The 26,068-nt window shown below is 34.5% G+C and overlaps 1 protein-coding gene and 2 pseudogenes across 1 annotated transcript; all 3 read left to right on the top strand.

The window, feature by feature from the left end:
• Positions 1-1,529: 1,529 nt before the first annotated feature.
• LOC148191112 (uncharacterized) lies at positions 1,530-4,615 on the top strand (annotated as a pseudogene).
• LOC148191113 (uncharacterized) lies at positions 2,637-4,141 on the top strand (annotated as a pseudogene).
• Positions 4,616-17,346: 12,731 nt separating the features above from the next.
• On the top strand, positions 17,347-23,732 carry LOC124845582 (putative protein S-acyltransferase 14). Its single transcript, XM_047322699.2, has 7 exons — positions 17,347-17,896; positions 18,298-18,514; positions 18,608-18,699; positions 19,629-19,752; positions 19,827-19,912; positions 20,225-20,290; positions 23,244-23,732. The coding sequence occupies exons 1-7, from the start codon at positions 17,687-17,689 to the stop codon at positions 23,361-23,363; spliced, it is 915 nt and encodes a 304-aa protein (XP_047178655.1). The 5' UTR covers positions 17,347-17,686; the 3' UTR covers positions 23,364-23,732.
• The last annotated feature ends 2,336 nt before the right edge of the window (positions 23,733-26,068 follow it).

Genomic DNA, 26,068 nt, shown 5'->3' with positions numbered 1-26,068 from the left:
GAAGATACTCTTTTCAGATGGAAGATGAAGAGAAACAAGAATGGCATTGGCTTTGAAACTTAAGATTCTGATGATGAGTCAACTAATGAAGATTGAATGGAATATTCTTCGTAAGAATAAGGACTACTTTTCTATGTGGATTTATTTTTTATATTTTGTAATCATGGCATTAAGTCACCTTTGGTTTTATGTACTGCTTCGGTTTTACTTTGAAATGAAATGAAGATTTATTTTAGTAAACGATATGTGAATTGTGAATGTTAATTGCATTTTTATGTGGACTAACCCTTAATCTAGTTGAAAAGAGAAGATTATGCTGTTCTGATATTGATCAAAAACTTATCACTGGTTTAAAAGTGCAAATTTCAATACACTGATAACATGAACCGATTAAGGAAGAAGTAAAAAGAAAAAATTTCATTTCTGATTTTAAAGAAAAAAGAATAAAACATTGAAGCCCCACCGAATACGACGTTCTATTAAGCACACAATTAATGCTCTCAAGTACTTCAATTCCCTTCACGTCCCATCCCGGCAGCCTACGACGTTCTATGGGAGGGCAAAAAAGAAAGAAGATCCGAAAGTATGGTCTTTTTAGGCGGAAGAACAAAACGTCAAATTCCAACAAAACTCGACGTTCTATTAATGTTCTCGTGTTCAAAAGAGAAAACTAAAAAGAAATAAAAAGGTACAAACTTGTGGCTTCCAATACTACGTCCAAGCCCCTTCAAATTTGACGAAACCTTTGCAATTTTTAAGAAAAAATTAATAAAAATGGCGCGCTATTTTAAGCAAAAACGTCGAATTGTTTGGGACTTCGACGTTGTTTTTAAACATAACGTCAAAGTTTTGTTGTATACGACGTGAAAGTTTTTTATTGAATGTAAAAGCAAAACACAGTCTCATTGTTTGTTTGCGATTCCATTTTTGCTTGAACTTTCTTCTTGGTGGATGACTGCGATAAAGAAAGAAGGTTATTTTTAAGTCGTTTCTGTCTTTGTAATGTCATTTGGTTCACATTCCTAAGGTTGACCGATTATTTTTCGTTTATCTTTAGGCTGTTTTTCATACGGGATTAGTGAACTTCGTCATCTTCTCCAGTGACACCATTTGAAGTATGTTTTTTTTTTCTTAAAATACTCTTACGTATGATGTATGTGCTCGTGTTTGTGTTGTGTTTGTCGATTCTGGACGTATGATATCTATATGTACAACGATACTATGATAGTTTTTTTCCTTCAACGTATGATATTTCTGTTCGTTCGTTGTCAGCGAACTTCGTCATCTTCTCCAGTGACACCATTTCAAGTTTGGTTTTTTTTTTCCTTCAATATCTCTTACGTATGATATATGTGTTCTTGTTTGTCGATTCTGGACGTATGATATATGTATAACGATAGATATTTGTGTTCGTGTACGTATACTATGATACTTTATTTTTTTCCTTCAACGTATGATAGGTACTTATTTTTGTTTCTCTACGTAAGTTAGTTTTTTTTTCGTGGATTCTTTTTGTTTAGTGTAGTAGTATGGATCGAAGTTGGATTCATCAGCGTCATATTAGTGAAGAGTATGAGCGAGGGGTTTCTGAGTTCATACAATATGTTAAAGAACACGCAAAACCAGTGAACGGGGCATATTTTTGCCCTTGTGTTCGTTGTCTCAATCAAGTATATGAAGACTTGGACAACATCCATGATCATCTGTTCATCTATGGCATAATGAAAAGTTATACAATTTGGACTTGGCATGGGGAAGTATTATATAAGCCAACAACTTTAAGAGGTTTGGATTATGTCGACGAATCGATGAGTGATCATTTAGACAAAATGGTACGTGACGTTGGCGAAGAAAATTTTGGAAGAGCTCATTTATACGATAGTCTTAAGAACAATTCGGAGCAAGAGTTGTATCCAGGATGCATCAATTTTACAAGGTTATCGGCTACTTTGAAATTGTTTTGTTTGAAAGCAAGAAACGGATGGACTGGGACTGATAAAAGTTTCACGGAATTGTTTGAGTTGTTGAAGGAGATGCTACCAGAAAATAACACGTTACCTATCCATAATTACGACGCAAAGAAAATTCTATGTCTAATGGGTTTGGAATACCAAAAGATACATGCATGTCCCAATGACTGTGTATTGTAGAGAGATCAGTATGCTTCAATGAAGGTGTGTCTGACGTGTGGTTCGTCACGATTTAAGAAGAAACTTGATGGAAATAACGATGAACACAATGAAGGTCCACCGGCTAAGGTCATGTGGTATTTACCTATAGTACCTAGGTTGAAACGATTGTTTTCTATTAAAGAAGATGCGAAGAATCTTATGTGGCACGTTGATGGAAGAAAATGTGATAATCTTCTTCGACATCCAGCTGATTCCCCACAATGGAAGAACATTGATGACACATTTCCCGAATTTAGTGTAGAGCTGAGAAACTTAAGAGTTGCACTTGCTACCGATGGTATGAATCCTTATGGCAACTTAAGTACCAAACATAGTTCATGGCCAGTTATTTTGATGATTTACAATGTATCTCCTATGTTGTGCATGAAGAGAAAATACATGATGTTGTGGGAAGAGAGGGTCGAGGTCTTCGATTCATATTCAGAAGAAAACTTTCGTTTGCGTGCAATGTTGTTTTGCACCATAAATGATTTCCCAACATATGGGAACTTGAGTGGTTACAGTGTTAAAGGTCATTTTGCATGTTCGATTTGTGAAGAAAATACTAGTTATCTTCAACTGAAGCATGGGCAGAAAACTGTGTACACAAGACACCGAAGATTCCTTCCTCGAAATCACCCTTACCGTAGATTGAAAAAAGCCTTTAATGGAAGTTCTGAGGATGATGTAGTATGCAGACCACGTAATGGGGAAGAAGTATACGACCAGGTGAGGAACATTGATGTTGTCTTCGAAAAACATAAAAAGAAGACTGTTGAGAAAAACATTTGGAAAAAGCGATCAATATTCTTCAATCTTCCATATTGGTGTAAACTTGATGTGCGACATTGCATAGACGTGATGCATGTTGAAAAATATGTATGTGATAGTGTTGTTGGGACTTTACTAAACATTAAAGGAAAGACAAAAGATGAAGTGAAAGCACGACAAGACTTGGTTGACATGGGAATCTGTTCTGAGTTACATCCGCAATCCATAGGAAGACGCACATATCTTCCTCCAGCTTGTCACACTCTTTCAAAAAAAGAAAAACAAATTTTTTGTCAATGTTTACATAGTGTGAAGGTTCCATAAGGTTATTCGTCGAATATTAGTAGCCTTGTTTCTATAAAAGATTTGAAGTTGGTTGGTTTAAAGTCTCATGATTAACATGTCTTAATGCAACAACTTTTACCAGTAACTATTCGAGCCATATTACTTGCCTTTGTTAGAGGTATTCTCACACGTTTGAGTTTGTTTTTCAATGTCATTTGCAAGAAAGTTGTTGATCCTCGACAGTTAGATGATTTGTAAAATGAGGCCATCAGACTATTGTGCCAATTGGAAATGTATTTCCCACCCTCATTTTTTGATATCATGGTTCATTTGATTGTCCATTTAGTGAGAGAGGTTCGAATATGTGGGTCGATTTTCTTGAGGTGGATGTACCCGGTTGAAAGATACATGAAGATCTTAAAGGGATATGTTAAGAATAATTGAGACCCAAAGCTTTGATTATAGAGCACTACATTGTAGAGGAAGCCATTGAATTCTGCTCAAGTTATATGCCAAGTTGTGACCCAATAGGACTTCCAAAGAAAAGACATGAAAACATATGTGAAGGAAAGGGAGTTCAAGGAGTAAGGATTGAAAGTGTTAGTGGAAAAGAAGTTAATCAAGCACATTTGTATATTTTAAACAACACAGAGGATGTTATTCCTTACATTTCACGACACATTGATGAAATTAAGTCAGCACATCCACGTATGAGTGAAAAGTGGACACTTAATGAACATAACAAATCCTTTTTAGCTTGGTTTAAGACAAAGATTTATACGACTCGGAATGTTTCTGAAAATCTATTGAGACTAGCTCGTGGACCTAACACTGATGTGATCACTTTCGGCGGCTATTACATAAACAATTACTTGTTCTATTCAAAGGAGAAAGACGATAAAAGTAGAGTTTAAAATAGTGGAGTTACCCTACAAGCTGAGGCTGTACACTTTTATAGTTCCAAGGATAAGAATCCAATTACAACATCAATCAATTATTTTGGAATAATACAAGAAATTTGGGAAATTGATTATGTCACTTTTAGAGTTCCAGTTTTCAAGTATAAATGGGTTGATAGTAATTCTGGTGTGGTGACAGAAGACCGTGGATTCACTTTGGTGGATCTTAACAAAATGAGTTACACGGATGAACCATTTATTATGGCTAGTCAAGCAAGACAAATATTCTATGTCACTGACCCAGTGAATCATAAATGGTCAGTGGTATTGGAAGGCAGAGCCATGCACACAACTGATGATGAAGACTCTCTAGATATACTTGAGACAAGCTCCTTCTCATCAAGAACCATTGAAAATAAGATCAATGATGTACCCGATGAAACACATGCAACTCGATGTGATCACAATGAAGGCATATGGGATAAATAGGAGTCTTAACATTGTTTTAATTACTTGTACAATTTATTTATTTTGTCTGTTATAACTATAATGTAATAATACTTTGTAAACAGGTATCACGAGCTCTGGATCAAGTCCGACAGGAGGAGGGGGTAGATCTGTGACTCAGATGCCTGATGTCACATCCCGTTGGCTTAATGAGAAACTAGTGACAGTGGAGTTAGGTCTTGAGTCACCTGATCTAGCACCTCCTCCAGCCAGACATGAATTGTGGAAGGCTGCACGGACAAAGTCCAATGACCAGTTTACATCCCAGTCTGCTCAGGAGATATCCCAGAGAATTGTAAGTGGAAACTTTTTACTGATTACCATAGTTCATAAAAAATTATGTAATAAACTTTTTAATGTGTGTAGCTTCATTATGATATGTAGGATGACTTGGTTGACCAATACAGTCAAGGCACATTTGTGGCACAAGGTAGGGAGGACCTCCTAGTAGCAGCCACATGTCGGCTAGACCGTCCAGGTCGTGTGCGTGGTGTTGGAGGAGCAATTGGATTGAGGGACTACTTTGGCCCTAAACCAAGAAGCACAGAAGTCGTGACTCAGGAAATGGTGAGTAGCATCAGGCAAAAGGTGCAAGTCGAATTAGAGGAAAGCATGGGTGAACGCTTCAGAATGCTCGAAGAAAAACTTGCGATGATCACCCAACAACAGCAACAACAACAACAACAACAGAAACAACAAGAGCAACAACAACAGTCACAGCAGGAGGACGCCCTTAAAGATGATCCTACTGCACCTCGTGTGAGCACCAAAGGCTCATGCTCTACTACAGATCGTACTGATTACAATATTCAATATGAGTTTTTGGTTGATGAGGATCCTCCGCGCGTAGTGGCCGTGGTACAACAGATTGCAGGAGGCCAGACCATTCATGGTGCTCCTTTATTGCCCACTCATGCGCGGGTAATGATTGATGATCCAAGAGACCCCCAAGCTCGAGTGTCATTTCCTACATCTAAAATCCAATTCGTGGGGGAGGCCTTAGGAACATTTATAGCTTGGCCTAAGGTTATGATCATGCCATATTTTGGCCAACCAGCGGTATTATATTCTTCTTTTTATTATCTTAAATCTTCAAGTTATAATTAAACGATTCCTAACTTTTGTAAATGTGAGTTGTAGGACTACCGTCCTAAGAAACAACCAATTTCTCAACTTCTGAACGAGGCTCGTGAGGAAGCAAAAGACCATGATGCTATATCCATATTGACCTCTGTTAACCCTCGGCAAGTGTGACCGAATCGTATCAAGTAATAAAACTGGTAAGACCAAGTATCGTTTTCCTAAAGGACTCACGGCCTAGACAGTTATGTGATTTGTTGATTATCTAAGACTTGTAAAACCAATTCTTTGAGATTTTAAGTGCAAATTACTAAAAAGTAAATATGAATGCATGTATTGATCAATGGAAAAGAAGAAGCAAAACACGTGATTTGAATTATATGAATGATTATGTTGTTGGGGTTTATCAATTTCATCCTATCCACTCTCATGTATTCAAGAATTCACCTTTCTTCATTAATGTTAATGCTACTTTCTAATTTACCTTAAACTCGATGTCTCGGCGAAGAAAGCCTAATCCTAATTACTAGTTTACAATGTCTTGTCTCCCTAACAATTATTTATGCATTATATAGCACAAAAGCTTAAAGGCAACCAACCATCATATTCCTATGTCTCTAGGTTTATACTACTATTGGGAGAAATTCCCCAGATCTAGATTTCCGCGTATGTGTCCATATCGACAAAATCAATAATCATGCAATAGAATGAGTTAAATAAAGCATGCATTGAGCAAAGAGAAAAACCCTAACAATTAATGAAAGAAAGCATATATTATAAAGAACAAATTCAATACATGAGAGTTTCAACGGATTACATTGATTCCCCAACAACAATAAAGGTTTAGTTCACCATATTCATGGTAAAACTAGATGAAAAACAATGAAAGAATGAAAGATAGAACCCTAGAATTTGAAAAGTGGAGCTTGAGCATCCAAAATCCTCCTCCAAGGGGTGAAAAATTGTGTTTCTGCTTCGTTCCAGCCAAAGATCCCTTACCTAGGTCGACTAAGACCTTATGTATTATTCTAACAATTACAGAAAAGTAAGCCCAAGACCATAAAAATGGCGCTCAGCGGTAAGCGCGACACTTCAGATTGATGCTCAGCTGCGTTTGCCCTTCAGCGGTGACTACGGGATCAAGAATGCCACTCAGCGGTAATTTTCACTGAGCGGTATTCACGAATTCTCTTTTTGTGCACTTTTCACTTCCTTTTCTGATTCCAACTTCTTCCTACTTCACTTCTTTCATCCAATTCATCTTAAATCCTGCAAAAACAAGGAAACCAAGCATAAAACCCATCCAACTCTCTTATTTCAGAAACATAAACAAAAGCATGATTCCAAGCTAGTTTCAAAGTCATAAAGGTTGTCTTTAAAGTCAATTTAAAGTAGAAAAATAACAGTTTTTCAACTGTTATCAACCTCCAGATTAAATAAGTAGAGAAAAGGACCATTAGAGATGCTGTGGGAGTTAAGAACATTTGGCCTCGAGTGCCATGTTCCATCGTATATTAATTTCGATGATGCTTATGAGATCATTGGTGGAGAAAAAATGCTCAACATTTCATGCATACAACTATGGTGCATATAAGTTTTTTATTTCTTATTTTCGAATTTGTATATTAGTATTATTACTCTTTAATAAATATACTTAACTTTATTCTTACAGGTACATGGACACCATCGTAGTTGAATCAGGTCGGGCGTCAATTAATGGCTTTCTTGAACCTCAGATAGGGATGACAACGGGTCAGGTCGGGCACGGATAGTGTCTACCCGCAACCCGACCCGACAAAAAAAAATTCACCCGCTACCCGACCCGCTACCCGCACGGATACCCGCTTAAAAAATATCCGCAGGTATTTTAAAACTCGCGGATACCCGTGGATATCCGCAGATACCCGCAAATATTTAAAAAAAATATATTTTAATAAATTATTAAAATAATTTAAATAGAATTACAAAAAATATATAAAATATAATATAAATTAAATTAAATATAAATATAAATTCAATTTTAATTAAATTTAATCTTGTAAAATATAAATTAATGTTAATTTTAATTAAATTTAACTTAATAAAATATAAATTAAATTTTTATTTTTATTTTTTGCGGGTAGCGGGTATCCGCGGTTACGGATAGTATAATACCCGCACCCAACTCGTTTATAAGCGGGTATTAAAATATCCGCTACCCGCGGGTTGCGGGTAGTAAATATCCGCGGGTATCAACTATCCGTCACGGATTTTATCCGCGGATATCCGCGAGCGCGAATTTGTTTGCCATCCCTAACCTCAGACCATTCAACCATCTGGAAACACATTAGATTTCAGAAAATCATATATTCAAACATGGATGACTGAGTCTAACAGAGAGATATATATCGCGTCATACATTGATGCGTTTGTGTTTCCCAATATTGTCAACTTTTATCAAATTTTAATCAATAAACTAACTCACTAGTTGTTGGTACATGACAGGGGCCATTGGCAACTCATGGTGATTATTCCAAAAAAAGCACAAATTGTATGGTTTTGTTCTCTTCATAGGAAGATTAAAGCGGAGTTGAAGTCCTTGATACAAACGTAAGTATTATATTCATTTTTATCAATTCATTATGATATTAATTTATTAACTTATGTTTCAAATTTGTTTAGAGTTGTGCTAGGACCAGAGGACAACAACTTGAAATTATATATCCTAAGGTTGGAATTCGTTGATCTTTAACCTTTAATTTTCGTAGTCAAATTTAAACCATTACATTTGACTAAGTTCTTTCACATGTTTAGTGTAATAAGCAAAATGATTCCTGGGCATGTGGCTACTACATCATGTCATGTATGAAGGCAATCATCCGAGCAGAAATAAGAGGGGAATCGATTGAGGTAAAAATTTACATTTGAAAATCTTACAAATATCAATAAACTTTTGACATTAAAATGAATATAATAGTAAAGTTTCCTTGATTATGCAGCGGTTCAACACTACCTCTCCATTCTCCACTTCAGTAATAACGACGATAAGAGAGGATTGGGCACGATATTTGAATAAACATTTTAAATAGCTATAGCTTTAGGTTTTTCTTTTCATGATAGTAGTATTTGCTTACTTGTGCAGCTTTTAAACTGTTAATAGATTATTGTGAATAGATGAATAATGTGAATAGGTGAATACTGTGAATAGATGAATGGAAAACTGGGTTCTTTAAAGTTGTGATGATAACATTAGCGTCTTTTAGTTTTACTATTTAATTGGAATTGATGAATTGACGATAGAATGGTTTAAATTAATTAATTCTGTGATAATATATGCATTGGAAAATTGGTTTCTGTATTTCAGGTTTGGTTGAATGAGCTAAATCGAATCAAATCCAAAAAAAAAACACTGAAGGTAACGTCGAAGTACACACCATTTGACGTTCAAACATCGACAGTAATGTCCGATATAGACAATTTCGACGTTAACCTTACGTCCTTCCCTTATACTTGACGTCAAATATTCCTTTAAATATAAATATTTATTCAAATATTACTCAAAAGTTGATGTCCTCTTTGAACTTTGACGTGAACATTACGTCCATTATCTTCCGCATCGACGTTACGTTTACGTCACTTCCCTCGTACATAAGACGACAAATCTTACTATAAATATAAATATTTATTCAAATATTGAACGTCAATCTCTTTACTAACTGACGTAACCTCACGTTGTGTAGCAATGTCGACGTTAGGTTTACGTCTGATCTCGATATAATCGACGTGAAATTGTCCTATTAACGTCACCTCGTGATATTCGACGTAAAAGTTACATCACCCGCCATGACGTCGGTCTCTAATATGTCGTTAAAAGCCAAAAATAACCGAGTTAATACGTTGTTTTTGCACTAGTGATAAGAAAACCACATTTGATTTTACAAACTGCCCTTACTCTGTTCAAATCATTCTTAACAAACTTAACCTCATTTCCATTTAATACACTATGCTCCATTAGTGCATTTTTAAACTCTTTTAATGAACAGAACTCCATCCCCAATTCGAATTTGAAGTTCTTGTTTATATCATCTTATCTATACTTTTGAAACTTGCCCCTTTTCAACCTCACACCGCCATCATTATCTAGATCTGAATCCAATTCATCACTATTGTATTCTTCATTGATGTCATGGTCTCCAACTTCTTCATTAATTATAAATGAACCTTCCCCAACATTGCTTCTTCTACTCACACTTTTCTTCTTTTTTTTCATTCTATTCCATCTATCCAAAACTGGATTAATGTTTCTATGAACTTGGTCCACCCTATCATTCTCAACATCAAACTCATCATCATGATTTGTCATTCTTTCTTCTTCACTATCATCCAGACATTCTGCAGCTGAAGCTTCTACTTCCCCCTCAACCACATTCACCCCTTCCTCTTCCTCATGAAGATAATCATGTTCGTCACCACCATCACCCTTTTCCAAATTAACCTCTTCTTGTTCCTCACCACCATCACACTCTTCCTCTTCCTCACCCATTTCAACCTCTTCTACAGCCACATTAACATGTGAATCTTGTTGCTCAACACATTCACTTTCTTCCTCACCCACTTCAACATCTTCTACAACCAAATTGAAATCTGAATCATGTTCCTCACTCATTTCAACCTCTTCTACAGCCACATTAATATCTGAATCATGTTCCTCATCATCATCACCCTCTTCCAAACCCATTCCACCCTCTTCTACAATCTCAGGCACTTTTTCCTCATGTAAATTAGCCTCTTCATCACCCACTTTGGAAACCTCTTCCTCCATCTCCTATATGTGTCCTTCATCTGCCTCTTCACCACAAGTAAGAAACTGAGCTTCCACTGCCTCACTAGGAACATGTTGAACATATATTTCTACCTCTTCATTATTCTCCTCTGCGTAGTTAGCCATGTATAGTGCTTCCCTGTCATCACTCAGTATTCTGAGATTATTCATCAGCCTTTGTTTCGACCCCTTCCACCATAGCTTGAACTTTGCATCATACTTAAATTCTTTAACTATTCCAACTGCTTCAAAATACGACCAATAATCCGGATCAACTCCTTTGATCACGTGTATCTCTCCTCCAACATAATCTAGCCCCTTATTCTTAACAACCATGTGATGCAAACACACATCGAAAACCATTTCTAGACCTACATTCAAACATCAACGTTTTACGCCCAAATTGGACCAACCAACCATAACCGAAAAAAAAAACAAAAACTTACCTTGATTGTTTACGCCTGTCTTTCACACCCACTGTTTCTTTCACGACCACCGTAAGGACCACCACAACGACCACCGTGATATAATGCTTCGAGTAGAATGTTTCGAGTACAATGCTTCGAGTAGAATGCTTCGAGTAAAACTACTTTTCCCCAATTGAAAAAGAGTAAGTTAAGAACCCTAATGCTAATCTGATTTCATAAACCAAAACGTGACAATCATTCAATCCGATTTCTAAAAAGAAAAGCAATGTGGCAGAGAGTAAAAAAGAAAGCTGGCATCAGACGTGGGCTCTTCGTTTGCCACATCAAACAAAAGTTAACGTTGTTCAATTTTAAAGACTAATTATAAGAGTTTCAAAACTAAGAGGACTAAAATGAACAAACCTTTTGAATAGGGACTAAAACCAAAATCTCTTGATAGTTAAGGGACTAAAAACATATTTAACCCAAATTAAAATAAAGGGTGTAGAAAGGAAAAGCATGAAAATTAAATAATATGGAAATTAAATAAAAAGAGATTATGTGAATCTTTTAAAAGATTTAGTTGTTGTTATTTTAAAAAGTAGTTGAAAGAAAATAGGAGATATAATATTGGTGGGTATAGAGATTAAAAGATGTATTATTATTAAAAAAAAGGATATTATTAGATATTGTTAGATATTCTAAAAGATATTCTTGAATATTGTTATGTAGTTAATTAAAAGATATATTGAGATATTATTATATATAATTAGATATTATGTCTAGATAATAATAATAAAATACAATGCATTATTTGTATGCATGAGGATAGAGTTTATGTAATATTTGTGATGGGTTTTTCCTATGAATGTATGTATGGTTTGTTGGGTTATCCCAACAAAGGGTTGGATGCTAAGTGAGAACAAAGCTATGATGCTTGGGTTTTCCATGCAAATATATGTTGTAAGAGTATGGTGATAATCATATGTAGCATAATTGGGTTTTATTGTGGTATAACATGTATAATGATTGGGTTTGGATGATTCAAGTGTTGTGATGTATGTATTTGTGTATGTAACAAGGGTATTGGTGCTTGAATGCATGTATGATGTCTAAGCATGTTTTCACGTGATTTGGGATTAATACATGAGGGGTTGGACCTTTTTTTTTAGTTACAAGAACGTGATTATTATGGGAATAATCGATTATCTGGGATGATAATCGATTATCCCTTCATGCGTGATGAATTTTGGTGATTTGTTGTATGAAACCACTGAGATAATAGATTATCTTAAGTGATAATCGATTGTCACGGTGTGTTTCGGGAATAATAAGTGATAATCGATTGTCCTAGAGTATTTTTACTGGAAATAATGCATTTTGATGAAAAATGGACGTGGAGCAAGCTTGAGGAGTTGTGAAATATGATGGTAATCAAAGATTGAGATTAGTAGTTGTGTTTAAGGTCAGGGTTGATTTGTGGTTGAGATTTGAGCTTGAGGGGAAGATGGAATGCACTAGAGTGTGTGTGGTTAATGAACATGAGGCATGGGAGATTAATCTACTTGTTGTACCTAGTAAATCATGGTTCTATTTATGGATAGGTGCTCCCTTAAGGGATATCCCCTTTGGCATTGGTTGTTGAAAAGGGGGTGACTCTCTTTGGCATTGGTTGTTGAAAAGAGAGTGACATTCTCTTTGGCAAATAGTTGTAGAAAAGAGAATGGTATTCGAGAGTTGAATCTTCTTTAGTGAGGGGGATAGATGTTCTGCCTTGTGTGATAGGGTAACAAGTCCGAAGCCAAAAGAAGGATGACTCGAGTGTACCTTTATGGGGAAGCTACAGATTGGGTTGTAGAAGCGGCTAAATCGATGAGGTAGGGTACAGGAGTGTGACTAAGTCTTGTCATGATGGAGTTCATGGTTTGGTAATGTTCATGGTGTGATTCATGATTGGGAAAGTTATGATGGTGGTGTATCTATGATGATGATCATGGTATTGGAGATACTCCAAGTGATTTTATGTTGATAATGGTATTGCTATGATGGGTATAGTAAGTAGTTAGCGTAAGTGTTAATGACTAGATAAACCAAGGGTCTATGTGTGAGATGTTAGTGATGACATCAAGGGTTAGTGATCAATGATCGAGGATCAAGGTTCGAGGATGGGGATCGATGATCGAGTAATTCATTATGGTTGAATTGTTTATGTTAGAGATTGGGAATCTTATTGTTATTGCTATGATGTATGAGGTGTTTGATTATTGTTGATATAATTAGTATGTTTATATCTTGTTATTATGATTGTTTTATCAATAGCTTACTCTATACGTGTTTGTGTTTGTGTGTTTGCGAATGATATTATCGACGATGATCTTATAATGTAACATATGTGAGCAGATGATGTAGATGTTCTAGAGGCATGATAGATTCGTGAAATGACGGGAGAAAGATTTGGGTTTCTTTAAAAAGTTCTTTTGGTATAAACTTTTGAAATAATGTAATTGTAGTTATTTTATTTACTTAGTCATTTTAATTACTTTTGGAATAATGTAATTGGACAAGGCTTTTGAAACTGCTATGTTTTGAACAAATTATGCATGTTTAAAAGTTAAGGTTTTTGAAAAATATGTTTCCGAGATATAAGAAAGTTTATAATATTCAGTTTTTTTAAACCCGTGACATCCAAAAATTTGGAGCGTTACACACAGAATTAAGAAAACTTAAGATAAGTGTCATTCTTCTCAAAATTAACTTATATTGGTCACTTATCAATGGTGTGTGACCTAACATATCCTAGTTCAAAACATTAATTTTTAGCAAGAATTAATAGATAAAATAAACATAAAATTTGAAATACATCTAAAATTTGAATTTATACATTGTCAAGTTGGAACGTTCTCCCATAACCCTTCATGGTGATCATCACATATGGCATAGACATCATCTATATATGATCCGTAGAAAATAAAAATAAAATATTTTTATTTATTTATATATTTTTTAATACTAAGATAATTAATTATGGTTGTGTTTGTGGGTTAAAAAGTGTTGGATTAGTAGATAAAAATTAATTATAATTATTTTTGTTAAATTCATAAAACGCATGAAACATAATTTATATAGTAGTTTGTGCATTATAAATTTAGCAATTGAATTTGGTTTAGTGGTAAAAGTGTGTCACTAGTGCAAAAAGGACTTTAGACGTCTGTTATTTTGGGCTTTTAACATCAGATATCGATCTGACGTCTTTACGGGTGACGTTAATGGGACATATCAAAGACGTTGGATTACACCAAAATTGACGTCTAAGGGCACTATAGAGGTCGGACACGGCATTAACCGACGTATATAGTAACTCGTGTCTTTGGGTAGCGTAGTAGCACCTTCTTCCTTTGGTAGTTTCCTCATAAGAAAAACTTGCGTCTTTTGGATCTCTTGTGGCATTTCAACCGAAAATCGAATCTGGGTCCTTGCCTAGTTCCATTCCAACCACCAATGAAAAAGAATACGGTGACATGCGAACTAGACAAGGATCCAGGTTCGATTTTGGGTTGAAATGCTATAAGAGATACAAAAGACGCATACTTTTCTTACGAGGAAACTAGCAAAGGGAGAAGGTGCTACTACGCTACCCAAAGACACGAGAAAAACTGCACGAAAACACAACGAAAACTCATTTTAATCGGTTCAAATGGGACATAATCCATCAAAGACTAATTTAATCGGAGTAAAATTAAAAAAGACGGTTCAAAAGAGATAAAAACGCACCTGAAAATGCAATGCCGCAGAGAGAAAAGGCGAGAAGAAAGACAATGAAGTGTGCGTAACTGCGAGTTCGCGATTTTTGATTTAACAGGAATCAAGACGTCAGAGTCCCCAATGCCCGACGTCTATTCTCGACTAGACTCGGGGACCTCACTAATATGACGTCCATTCAATTTAAAAATTAATATTCGTAGTGTATATAAACGTCGGATGTGGCGGGATCCGACGTCTAAATGGAAAAAAATGACTTTTCACATTCTGGCGCATATAGACGTCAGTTAGGAGGGTGTCCGACGTCTAGGTTAACTTTTTACCTACCCTGTCAACCATATAGACGTCTGTTACAGGGGGACGATGTCTATAATCGCATATAGACGTCGGGGATGGCGGGATCAGACATCTATATGACGGAAAAAATGACTTTTGACCTACCTGTCAGACATATAGACGTCGGGTAGGAGGGGCCCCGACGTCTATATGCCCAATTTATTTACGAAAATGCCACTGATCAATAATTTACGTTGGTTATTTTTTAGTCTGACATCTACGAATTGACATTAAAAGCCAATTCTGCACATTGTGCAGTAGGGAGGGTTGGTCCATGGTCATGGTTTCAATTCCTCCCTTGGCCAAAGTGGGTTCCTAGCTATTTATATTTTTCCCATTGGCCGGGTGGGACCCACACGAAGAAAAAGAAATGGGTGTGTGTGAGAATTAAATGCTTGTAGAAAGAGAGAGAAAACGTGAATAAGGGGAATTTGGTGCTTCGTTTTTGAAAATGCATTTAATGTATTTGGAATGCATGTGCATGGGAATTTCAAAGGAGTTCTTGCATTTGGAATGCATTTTGCAAATAGTGAGAAAGTTACGTAAAAGAAAGAAAAGTTAAGGTTCTTGTATGGCTTTGTTGCACGGGCCTTTCTCAAGAATTTTGTTTTCGTCCCTTGCTCACAAATCTGCAACTGAGGTGCATGTGGAAGTGTTAATTAAAATGGGAAGTTTCAGGTATGACTTATTAAGGAAACCAAGATATTTAATGGGCTGAAAATCCAATTAGCTTAGGACCTAAAACTTTATTTATGTTTTTAAATCTCAACAGCATTATGTTTGGGTTATTAAAAAAAAAACTAAACCTAGGAAGGGGAGATTAGAAGAGAGAGCGTTGTCACGAAGGAGAGGCGTCTAGGAACCGAAGTAAGGGGAAATAACTTTTATGGTCATTGTGTTTTCCATGAGTATTATTATCATCTTGGGATGTTTCTTTGTGTTTTGCCATAATGATAATGATTTCTTTGTATGAATTGTTGAATGGTTACTACATTGTAAACTTGTGTGTTTTAGTTAGATGTATATTTTAAAAATTTAAGCTTAATACAATACCGGAAAGATCTTTCCTATAAGAAGATATTTCCTGGTCATTTAAACAAAAATTGAATTTTAAATTAATTTTGCATATTCAATTTGTTTTAAATCAATTCAAATAAACTCCAAATTAATTTCTCAAAAACTAATTTTTAAAATTAATGGATCGATTTAGTTTTAATTTGAATTTTTTAAATTATATTCAGACCCATTTAAGTGATTTTATCCTACTACTATATAGATAGGCTAAAATTCCAGAAAGTGGATTCCTTTTCAAGATAACTTATTGGTATGTTTAACATTGGAGGAATAGGAGAACTTGAAAAATAATTTGTTACACCATCACAATCATTGACTCCAATTCCAATTCTCAAAATTTGAATATAATTTACTTATATATAAAAATAACTTAGTTCTATTTTTTCTTTGATTAAAGAAACAATTTCTATATAAGTAATTAGATGAGATAAACATATTCAATACTCAATTATTTTTTAAGCCAAAACACTCAATACTTTAAGAAACTAATTAATATTTATTTCCTATACCAAATTAACTATTAAGTTATCAGAACTGAGTGTTGTTAGCTTGATAATTAATTAAACTTAATTGAACTAATATTTTGTTATTTTAATTTTAAAAATAATATTTGATAATATTCTATAAAATATCTGCTTTTACAAAAATGATTTTTTTTATCCTATTTTATAAAACAAAATATTTCAGTTCATTTAAACTTGAATTGAATGTATGACATGCCATGTAACCAAAAAAGTGTATAGTATGTGTATTCAATTTAATTTCACATGCACTGGTTAAAATTTTTTTATACTTAACACAGAATTTATTATAATTTCAAAAACAATAATTCAAACAAATTGTAAACTCACCTTCCATGAACCATCTTTTCTATTCTGCTTGAAGAATTATTCACTCAGGTAATATGAATCTGTCAAGTCCTATGTCCACCTTCTAGATATTTGACCAAATTAATGCAGTTGTTAGATATTTCATCACCTATTTATATATTAATTACTAATAATAGTATCAGTTAACAAGTAATCAATGATTCCATAAATTTATCTGGTATTAATAGTAGTTATTAAAAAAAAATTCGCAATAATTTATCCAAAAAAATCTTCAGGAGATACTCTACTATTACAACCTTATTAGCTAAAATCATATCTTATCACTTTTCAAAACCTGTCTCAATTCTTGTAATAGAATTTCTTTTACAAGAGTGAAAAGTTATGCCTTGAAGGAAAAGAAACAAACATAAAAACAAAACAGAAACTAAAATTATAATTAAGGAAACAAACCAGTATTTTCATTTATCCGGTGCTGTATTCACTTCCTTCTTCATTTTCTTCTACACCCAAAAATCAAAATCTCCCCTTTTCAACCCAATTTTCGCCATAAACCCTAGATTCACCGAACCCACCGACAAAGAAGGAACCCGGGGACTCAAAACACAGTTTTTCTGCTCCGAGGTTATCGGGTGGGAGCATGGCCATGTGTTTCCTTCGAGGAAATTGATGATTTTGCAGAACACCGGGTCTTGTTTCGTCTGTGGGATCAACGTGAAGGAAGGAAAGTAACGAGCTTTGGGGCTGAATCGTGGTGGGTTTGTGGAGTATGCATAGATCTGGAGCTACGATGGCGTGGAACGTGTTCAAGTTCTGCACTGCCCTGCGAGGATTGGGCTCGATCATGATTCTGTTGGTTCTTGGGGTCGTTGGTGTGACTTATTATGCTGTTGTTTTGACCAATTTTGGCCCTGCTTTGTCTGCTGGAGGACTTGATTCTCTTGTTGCCGTGCTAGTGTTGATCTTGTTTCATAGTTTGGTAAGCTTCTAGAGCTGTTTTTTGTTTTTGAATTTTCTGATCTTTAGGTTTTTCAATATTTTGATTTGTTTTATGGGAAATTGAGTTTAAGTATGAGAGATGTTTGTAAATTTGTTAGACCTTATCTTGTCATAGCCGGAAATAGTTAGCATCGTGATCGTTTATTTGGTTTATATGATGAGCAAGAGTTTGTTGCTTTAACTATGATACTAAAGTGAGATTTTTGAGAAGCAATTGAGCATGATGTTGGAAATGTGCGCGTGGAAATTCATTTTGACTTTGGCCTTTTGTCGGATGCTGGAATGCGGTTTAAAGACGTATAGTTAGTTTTGATGCATTGATGAAGTTTGGTTTTTTAAGGCATGATATTGTAATTTGGAATTTTTCTCTTGGTTGAGCAGTTGGTTATGCTGTTGTGGAGTTACTTCTCTGTTGTTTTTACTGATCCTGGGAGCGTTCCTCCTAACTGGAGGCCTACAATTGATGAGGAAAGAGGAGAGGCTGATCCGCTGGTTGGGACGGAGTTTAGTAACGTGCAGGCTGATCCCAATCAACGGATTCGGTACTGTCGGAAGTGCAATCAGCTCAAGCCACCTCGATGCCACCATTGTTCAGTTTGTGCGTTTTATTGCTTGCAAAAGTTTCCATTTTTTGTATTGCCACGTGAAGATAAGTCAGCAAACGTTTGATGTTTTTTTGGCTTTATACCAGGTGGGCGCTGTGTTTTGAAGATGGACCACCATTGTGTCTGGGTAGTCAACTGTGTTGGAGCTCTAAATTACAAGTATTTCCTTCTCTTCTTGGTATGGATGCCTTAGCGGGAGTTATTGTTTCATTATCTGGTTAATACTTGCGTCAATTGTATTATTTCTGACATACAATGATGTTTTGATGTCTTTGATTCTTTGAAGAGCTTTGCCAATAATCTTGTGATCTACACTGTTTTATATTACGCAGTGTTTAAATATTTTTAAGTTGGAAAGTAGAAACATACACATACTAAATTACTTCTTACCTGGTTTAAAATTTCCTCTTCTGTAGTGTGCAGTGTTCTTATATTCTGCCAATTAGCCATACTAAACTTATTTCTCTTCAAATTTTGAATTGGAGGGAGCTCTGAATTTGGACTATCCTAATGGTGTTATGCTAATAGTGTTGGATTTAAGGGGAACTTATTTATGACAACACAAAGTGGGTAAGCTTAAAAGAAGATTATTGTTGACAATTGTCATTTTTCATGACATGGGCTAAGCTATACTGTTATTAGTATAATTGAGCCACAAGGAGTTGAAGTTTTATGATCTCCCTGTTGTAGTCCATACAGCTTGTCAGAAACTTTCTTTAGGGCCTGATGGATTATGTAACCCTAATTATGATACTTTTTCATTGCTTTTGATTTGTCACTTTGGGTGGCTTCTTCTGTCTGAAGCAGCAAAGAACTGATACGTTTTTGGTCGTAGCATTATTTGCTTGGTGTTTTCCATGTGACCTGTGTTAAGGCTAATTATTCAGTAACCTTTTTTATGTCATTTATACTTTTGAAAAAGATGATATTGCTTTGATTGTGTTTACACTGTAATAAATGTCACATTAGTATGAAGTATATGATTATGCATAAGAAGTCTTCATATTTTTCCTGTTACTATTTGTAAATTTGTTCGATTTATATATATTTCAGCTTACACAAAACACTTACCTTTTGTTAATATGATTTGATTGAATCTTAGTGCAGTTCTACACATTTCTTGAGACGACTCTGGTGACTGCATCCTTACTGCCACATTTTATTGCATTCTTTAGTGATGGAGAAATCCCTGGAACACCTGGCTCTCTTGCTACAACTTTTCTTGCTTTTGGTAGGGTCTCAGAACATGGTTCAAGCTGTTGTTTCCATCTTTGAATTTCTATAACTATGTTGGATTACCTGCAGTTTTAAACCTGGCCTTTGCACTAAGTGTCTTGGGATTTCTCATCATGCACATATCTTTGGTGGCTGCTAATACTACCACTATTGAGGTAAACTTTTGCCTAAAATAAGCTACAGAAAATTATGTTATCTGTCTCGCTTCTTTGAAGTTGATCCAGAATATCTTGAGTTTTACCTGAAGAAATTGTTCTGCTCGTAGTTGAATGATAGTATTTTGTTGCGTTTGAATTGATGATGATTTGCTGGTAGTAAACTGTACCCTCTGTTACAGAGGTAAATGCTTTGAATGAGACTGTGTTGTCAAAATTTTACAATATTCCTCTGCATGATATTTTATGTACTTTTCCTTGTGTTATAGCGTATTAAGTGGGAACTGATCAAATTTGCTTCCTTGTGGACAGGCTTATGAGAAGAAAACTACTCCAAAATGGCGTTATGACCTTGGTCGTCGAAAAAATTTTGAGCAGGTCTGTGTGTGGGATTATATACTCAATGAAAGTTTATATCACTTCGTTTTAAATGTCACTTTATGGTTGAATTTGATGCTGGCTGCAAAGTATTGTTTGATAAATCATGTCACTTGAATAAAATCCGTTAAGCCAAAACAATCTAAGCACTAAAGAATAAGGGAAAAGTATCATCAAGAATTCTGACAAATGACCGAGTGTGTGTTCATTGAAAAATAAACTTGGACACGCACAGAGGTCTAAGCACACTCAATTACTGTTCAAGATGTCAGTTTGCACTTATAAATAAGAAAGCTAATTTAGTTTTCAAAGTATCCAATACATGACCATACCACTTTGAATTATTGAAACTTTAAAGGCTATGCCATAACTTCGTTCATGTTTCCCATGGTAGTTATAATTTAACCAGTTGAAACTAATGTTGGAAACATAGTTTCATCCACATTCTTAGGCCTAGCTCTTTCAAAATAGAGTGCTTCAAGCAATGACTTAAACTATATTATTGCCATTTTGTTGATATTCACATGAGAGAACAACACTTACTTTCTGAGAATTATAATGTAATTCTAGTCTTCCTTGCCTAGGAAGCATAGACACTGTTGTATCCTTTAATTGTTGTTATTTCTTCAACTATTGTACTATTATAGGTCATATTGTGTCTACAATGAATAATAATACTTTTTAAAAATTGAGGGATAATTGGTCAGCCCTCCAAACTGGTTAAGAATTGTTAGAGGTAAACTAGTTGATTTTCGTAATTCTTTTAACTAGTTTTCGTTTATTCTTAGTTTAGTTGAAATTTGTCTTCAACCAGTATAATTCAAAGTTATTTACTAATTTAGATATTTAGAAATAAATAGAAGATAGGAAATATTTAATTTAAATCTTAAGAAAAAGTCAACGAGATGATATAAAAAGAAAACAAAGAACTATTCAAAAGTTATGAAGCTCAGGTACGTCCTCTTCAATGGCACATTCCTGTGTCTGATACATATCAGATACAAATACATGTATGTGTATCTGACACCCTTTTGTAGTGTCAAATTCAAGAAATGTTCTTTAGAATCTCTGACGTGGTTCCAAAACTAATGAGGGAGCTTGTTTGAGATATAAAAGTATAATAAAGTAGACCCTATAACCAAATTTGGTGAGGTTACCTGATATAAATTGTATGCTGAAAGGATATGTAATGTATTAGACAGTTTGTAGACAATTTTAAGATAGTTTGGCAAAAATAAAACATAGAAGTTAGTATGAAGTGGTTAGGGGTAGTTAGGAGGAGTTTAAACACCAGTTAGGGGTAGTTTTAATTAGTAGTTAGACAGTTTTTGTCTTTTAAGGAGGGGGAGTTCTAGTTCTGGTTGTTGAGTGTTTTATTACAGAAACAGGATCTGTCTTGTGTAAGGGAATGTTTTCCCTTGATTGTTGTTGATTGCTTTCAGTGTATTTCTGTTTCCATTCAATGAAACTGTTCTCACTGTGAGGATTCATAAATCTGTGGTGAGTATTTATTCTGAGATTGTATTCAGTATAGTAACTGCACACTCAACAACCTCCAAGAGAGCCAAATACTGTCCCCTCCACAGGATAAACGTGATCCTGTCTTTACAGTAAACAATTCAAAAAGTGTCCAATATCAGAATACAACAACTCTTTAATAGGAACTTTATTTCACGCCCAATTACTAATACAGTTATAACTACCTAACGCTTCTCCCCCGCTTTACTCCCTTTTCTCTTTCTTTCATAAACTATCCATTCCCTATCATTGGGAGTGTGGAAATTTTATATGACAGGATGGCAGCAGTAACAAGGAAGGGCGGGGAAAAAGTCATCCAAGAATTCAAGATATTGGTGTTTCTAGTAAACCCAACATCAGAAAACCAGTTGCGGAGTATTTCTTGACAAAGTGGCAGGCCCTATGCAAGAAGGACAAGAAAGTTGGACAACCTCCCTTTTGTCTTGGGTTACTTATCAGTTATGGAAATCGATTGCTAGCAAACTCTAGTAATAAACTTGTTGATTTTGGAAGCCGAGTCAGACTGTTTATTAAGCATCTTTTGCAAAAGACTATGTTGTCAAAGTTAGATCTTTGCATCTTAAAGGTTTAATCCAACGGCTGAAAGGAAGCCTTGAGGTAGTCACATGGGAAGTTATCACAACGATAAGGACCAGTTTTTAGATTACAACCTTGAGGACAAGGTTGTATTGCAGCAGCGAGTAATGATATGATATGTAATGTATAACACAGTTTGTAGACAGTTTTTAGATAGTTTGGCAAAAATAAAACATAGAAGTTAGTATGAAGTGGTTAACGGTAGTTAGGAGTTTAAACACCAATTAGGGGAAGTTTTAATTAGTAGTTAGACAACTTTTGTCTTTTAAGGAGGGGTGTTCTAGTTCTGGTTGTTGGGTGTTTTATTACAGAAACAGGATCTATCTTGTGTAAGGGAATGTTTTCCCTTGATTGTTGTTGATTGCTTTCAGTGTATTTCTGTTTCCATTCAATGAAACTGTTCTCACTGTGAGGATTCATAAATCTGTGGTGAGTATTTATTCTGAGATCGTATCTACGTTTCTTGACACCAAGAAACCTAACATATGCCTATTTCTAATATGGCCGTATCTTGTTATTTAGTGTGTTTGGTTGAGTGTATTATGTAAAATTGATTCTAAATAGAATTGATTTTGAAGTTGTGTGTGCTTTATGTTTGAGTGTTCTTATTCAAAAAACCAAGTTGTCAATTTTACTGTATGAAACTTCTGATCTAACATAAAAGTTACTTGAAGCTGTTTTAATATACCAAAATCAGTGAAATTTGAAGCTTAGCTGAGTAACAACACTAAAAAAGTAACAGAACTTGGACTTATGGATGGTGGGGTGGTCTTGTTCTGGTATTATTATTGACTAATATATGTGGTAACATTATGATTGATGTTTGGTTGGATATCAGGTTTTTGGAATGGACAAGAAGTACTGGTTCATTCCTTCATATTCAGATGAGGATATCCGAAAGATGCCAGCTCTACAAGGTCTTGACTATCCTTCAAAACCTGACTTTGATTCCCAATAGTTCTAAAAGCTAATATATATTCACTTCATGTGACAAAAGACATGGGGAGACTCCACAACCATCTACTTCCACTTTCTAACACAATGTAGCCTGTAAGTAAATGTGGCCCCCAGCGATTCATCTACACAGACACCTAGTATGATGTTTTGTTTTGTATTTTTTTTTTTTGAAATTGTTTTTTTAAGGTGCTTGTGTCATGTTGAAATGAAGGAAGCAATGGGGGCCAAGGTAGTGTGATGCTGGTTTCTGGGGCTAATGTGTTTATGTTCCCATAATGATAGGAACTGTTTTCCCAAGCAATGCAATATTCTTCTTACATTTCCTTTGTATTCTGGTTGAGTGAAATAACAATCCCTTTTTGTGCTGGAATTTACTCTTTAGTTGCAGACTAGTTTCTGAATTTTAAATGTGGATGAGCTTGTCACTAAAATTTTGAAGTTCAATCAAAGTTGTTCGAAGTAGTTTCTGAAAAGAGACTCTTACATTAGTTTCTCATTATTTGATTGCAAAACCAAACAAGTTTCTAAAAAGAACTATGGTTCATGAAACTAAGGTTGTTCTTTCTTTCACCTTAACAATTTTTATCTTTCAGATTGTCTAATATGAAATGTTAAAACGATGTTCTGGTTGGTGAGATAAGAAATTTTTGGGTGGAGGAAGTAACTATCTGAGACTATTGTTCAGTAGCAGGAACAAAACACTTAAGTATAGGTTAAGTGTATAAATATATGTTATTAATTGATAAATGAAATTAAATGTTTAACAAAATTTACGTATTTGTAGAAAGGAGAGATCTATAGTTTGGTTTTGTTTTGTAAAATAGCTGTTATTTTATCCTGATGAGGGTTTAATTTTAAAATTATAGAAAATTAATATCTTAATTAAATGATACTTTTGTTTTAGTGTGAACAATTCAAATTTTGTAGACATCTCTAAATATTGATAATTTTATTTAAAGTTATTGAAATTTAACTTACACATCAAGCGAAGATAGTGAATGAAATAAGGTTTTTAGTGGTTTGAACTTGTAAAGATAGTATGCAAAATCTATGGAGGAATTAGAAGAATGTACATATGCTACTACCAACTACTATAAGTATTGCAGTTCGAATCTATGTCAATTCAAGTAGTAATTAAAGAAAAACGGTTTCAAATCAATGTTTTCACAGTAATGAGTGTAATAACCATTTTTTCTCTTTTTCCTCTTAATATGGTTAGTGTATACAATGTTTTATATACTAAAGTAATATATGTACCTTCTAGTTCCTCTATAGATCGGAAACAACAAGATTTCCTACCAAATGGTTGGAGGAATGACCCAAATATCTAAATTCATTGGGAAACGGAGCTTCTCTTTGCAGCTCCAAGGATTCTTTTTTGCACTTCCAAGTTCAAAGTTTTATCCTTTTGTCAAAATATATATAAAATAAAATAAAATTACATAAGTAGTAATTACTACTTACTATAATATATTTATTGTATTCTTTATATTTACTAAACCATACACTTCTAAGTTCTTATAATTTTTCTTCTTCATAGTCTTTTTTATATATTGGATTTTGAAATTTAGATTAAGAAATTCAGTGAATTTTGAAATCTAGAAAATCATCTGATTTTAAAATTAGGTTTAGAAAATTATCCAATTTTGAAATCTCATTTACGAAATCAACGAATTTAAAAAATTCAATATTTATTTCTGACGAATTTGTAAACTTAATATTTATTTTTCTCACGTTTTGAAATTTAATGACTACCCAATTCCGAAATCTGATAAACACTAGTATAATATATTTACGTGTTATAATTTATAAATAATTTATATTTAATAACAGAATAATCAAAACTGAATACAAATATTTATTGCTATATTTATTTAGCAATACTTAATTTCATCCTTTCGAAAATAAGCATAATGGATAAGATTTTGAATAGAACTAAAACATTAACACATACATACCATATTTCGAAACTTGGTCTAGGAACTCATCAGATTTTTTGAAATTCGGTTTTATTTCTCTCAAAAATTCAAAAATTGTTTTTAATTTCTCCCAGATTTTAAAATCCAAGATATATTTCTCTTTGATTTTGAATATTGTGAATACTCTTATCAAATTTCAAAAAAATCTGATAAACACTAATATAATATATTTACATATTAGAATTCATAAATGATTTATTATTAATATTATTAATGATATTAAAACTTGTATAATTATATTAAGGCTTAATACCAATTTTGATTCTAATTTTCGTCAACTTTATTCGAAATGGTCCTTTTTTTTAAGGTTTAATGTAGTTCTAAAGATGTGTTCAATTTAGTCCTTTTTGCAAATGTCGTTTAAATAGTTAAGGACCAAATGTCCAACTCTGCACAATCAGTTAATGAGATGTCATTTAACTGTTGACGTGGACAACACCTCACCACCATCAAACCCCACCCAACCCGTCGTCGTGAAGCCCAAATGCGCCACCACTATCCCTTCATTGTGGAGGGCCGCCGCGACACTACCTCACCACCATCAACATGCACCTGTAGAGAGGAACCCAAAAACGCGACACAACAACAACAACGATAAGCCACTTCTTCTTCATAGCACAAGCAACACCTACCTTGCCACCAATGCCTCAAGTCGTCGCCGCCATCAACACCGCAAGACCTTAGTGCCGCCACCATCATGCGAACCCTAAAATTAAGAGTCGCAATC

This window comes from Vigna umbellata, chromosome 11, assembly GCF_029865625.1.
Source record: "Vigna umbellata cultivar VRB3 chromosome 11, Vumbellata_1.0, whole genome shotgun sequence".
Classification (NCBI taxonomy): domain Eukaryota; kingdom Viridiplantae; phylum Streptophyta; class Magnoliopsida; order Fabales; family Fabaceae; genus Vigna; species Vigna umbellata.
Note: the sequence above shows the minus strand (reverse complement) of the source record. Positions and strands in the feature narration are given on the sequence as shown.

Excerpts from the sequence above, each read along its gene's own strand:
- LOC124845582 (XM_047322699.2), top strand. The coding sequence starts at position 17,687 with ATGCATAGATCTGGAGCTACGATGGCGTGGAACGTGTTCAAGTTCTGC. Across the intron at positions 19,753-19,826 it reads TACAACTTTTCTTGCTTTTG|TTTTAAACCTGGCCTTTGCA; the intron begins GTAGGGTCTCAG and ends GATTACCTGCAG. Across the intron at positions 19,913-20,224 it reads CTAATACTACCACTATTGAG|GCTTATGAGAAGAAAACTAC; the intron begins GTAAACTTTTGC and ends CCTTGTGGACAG.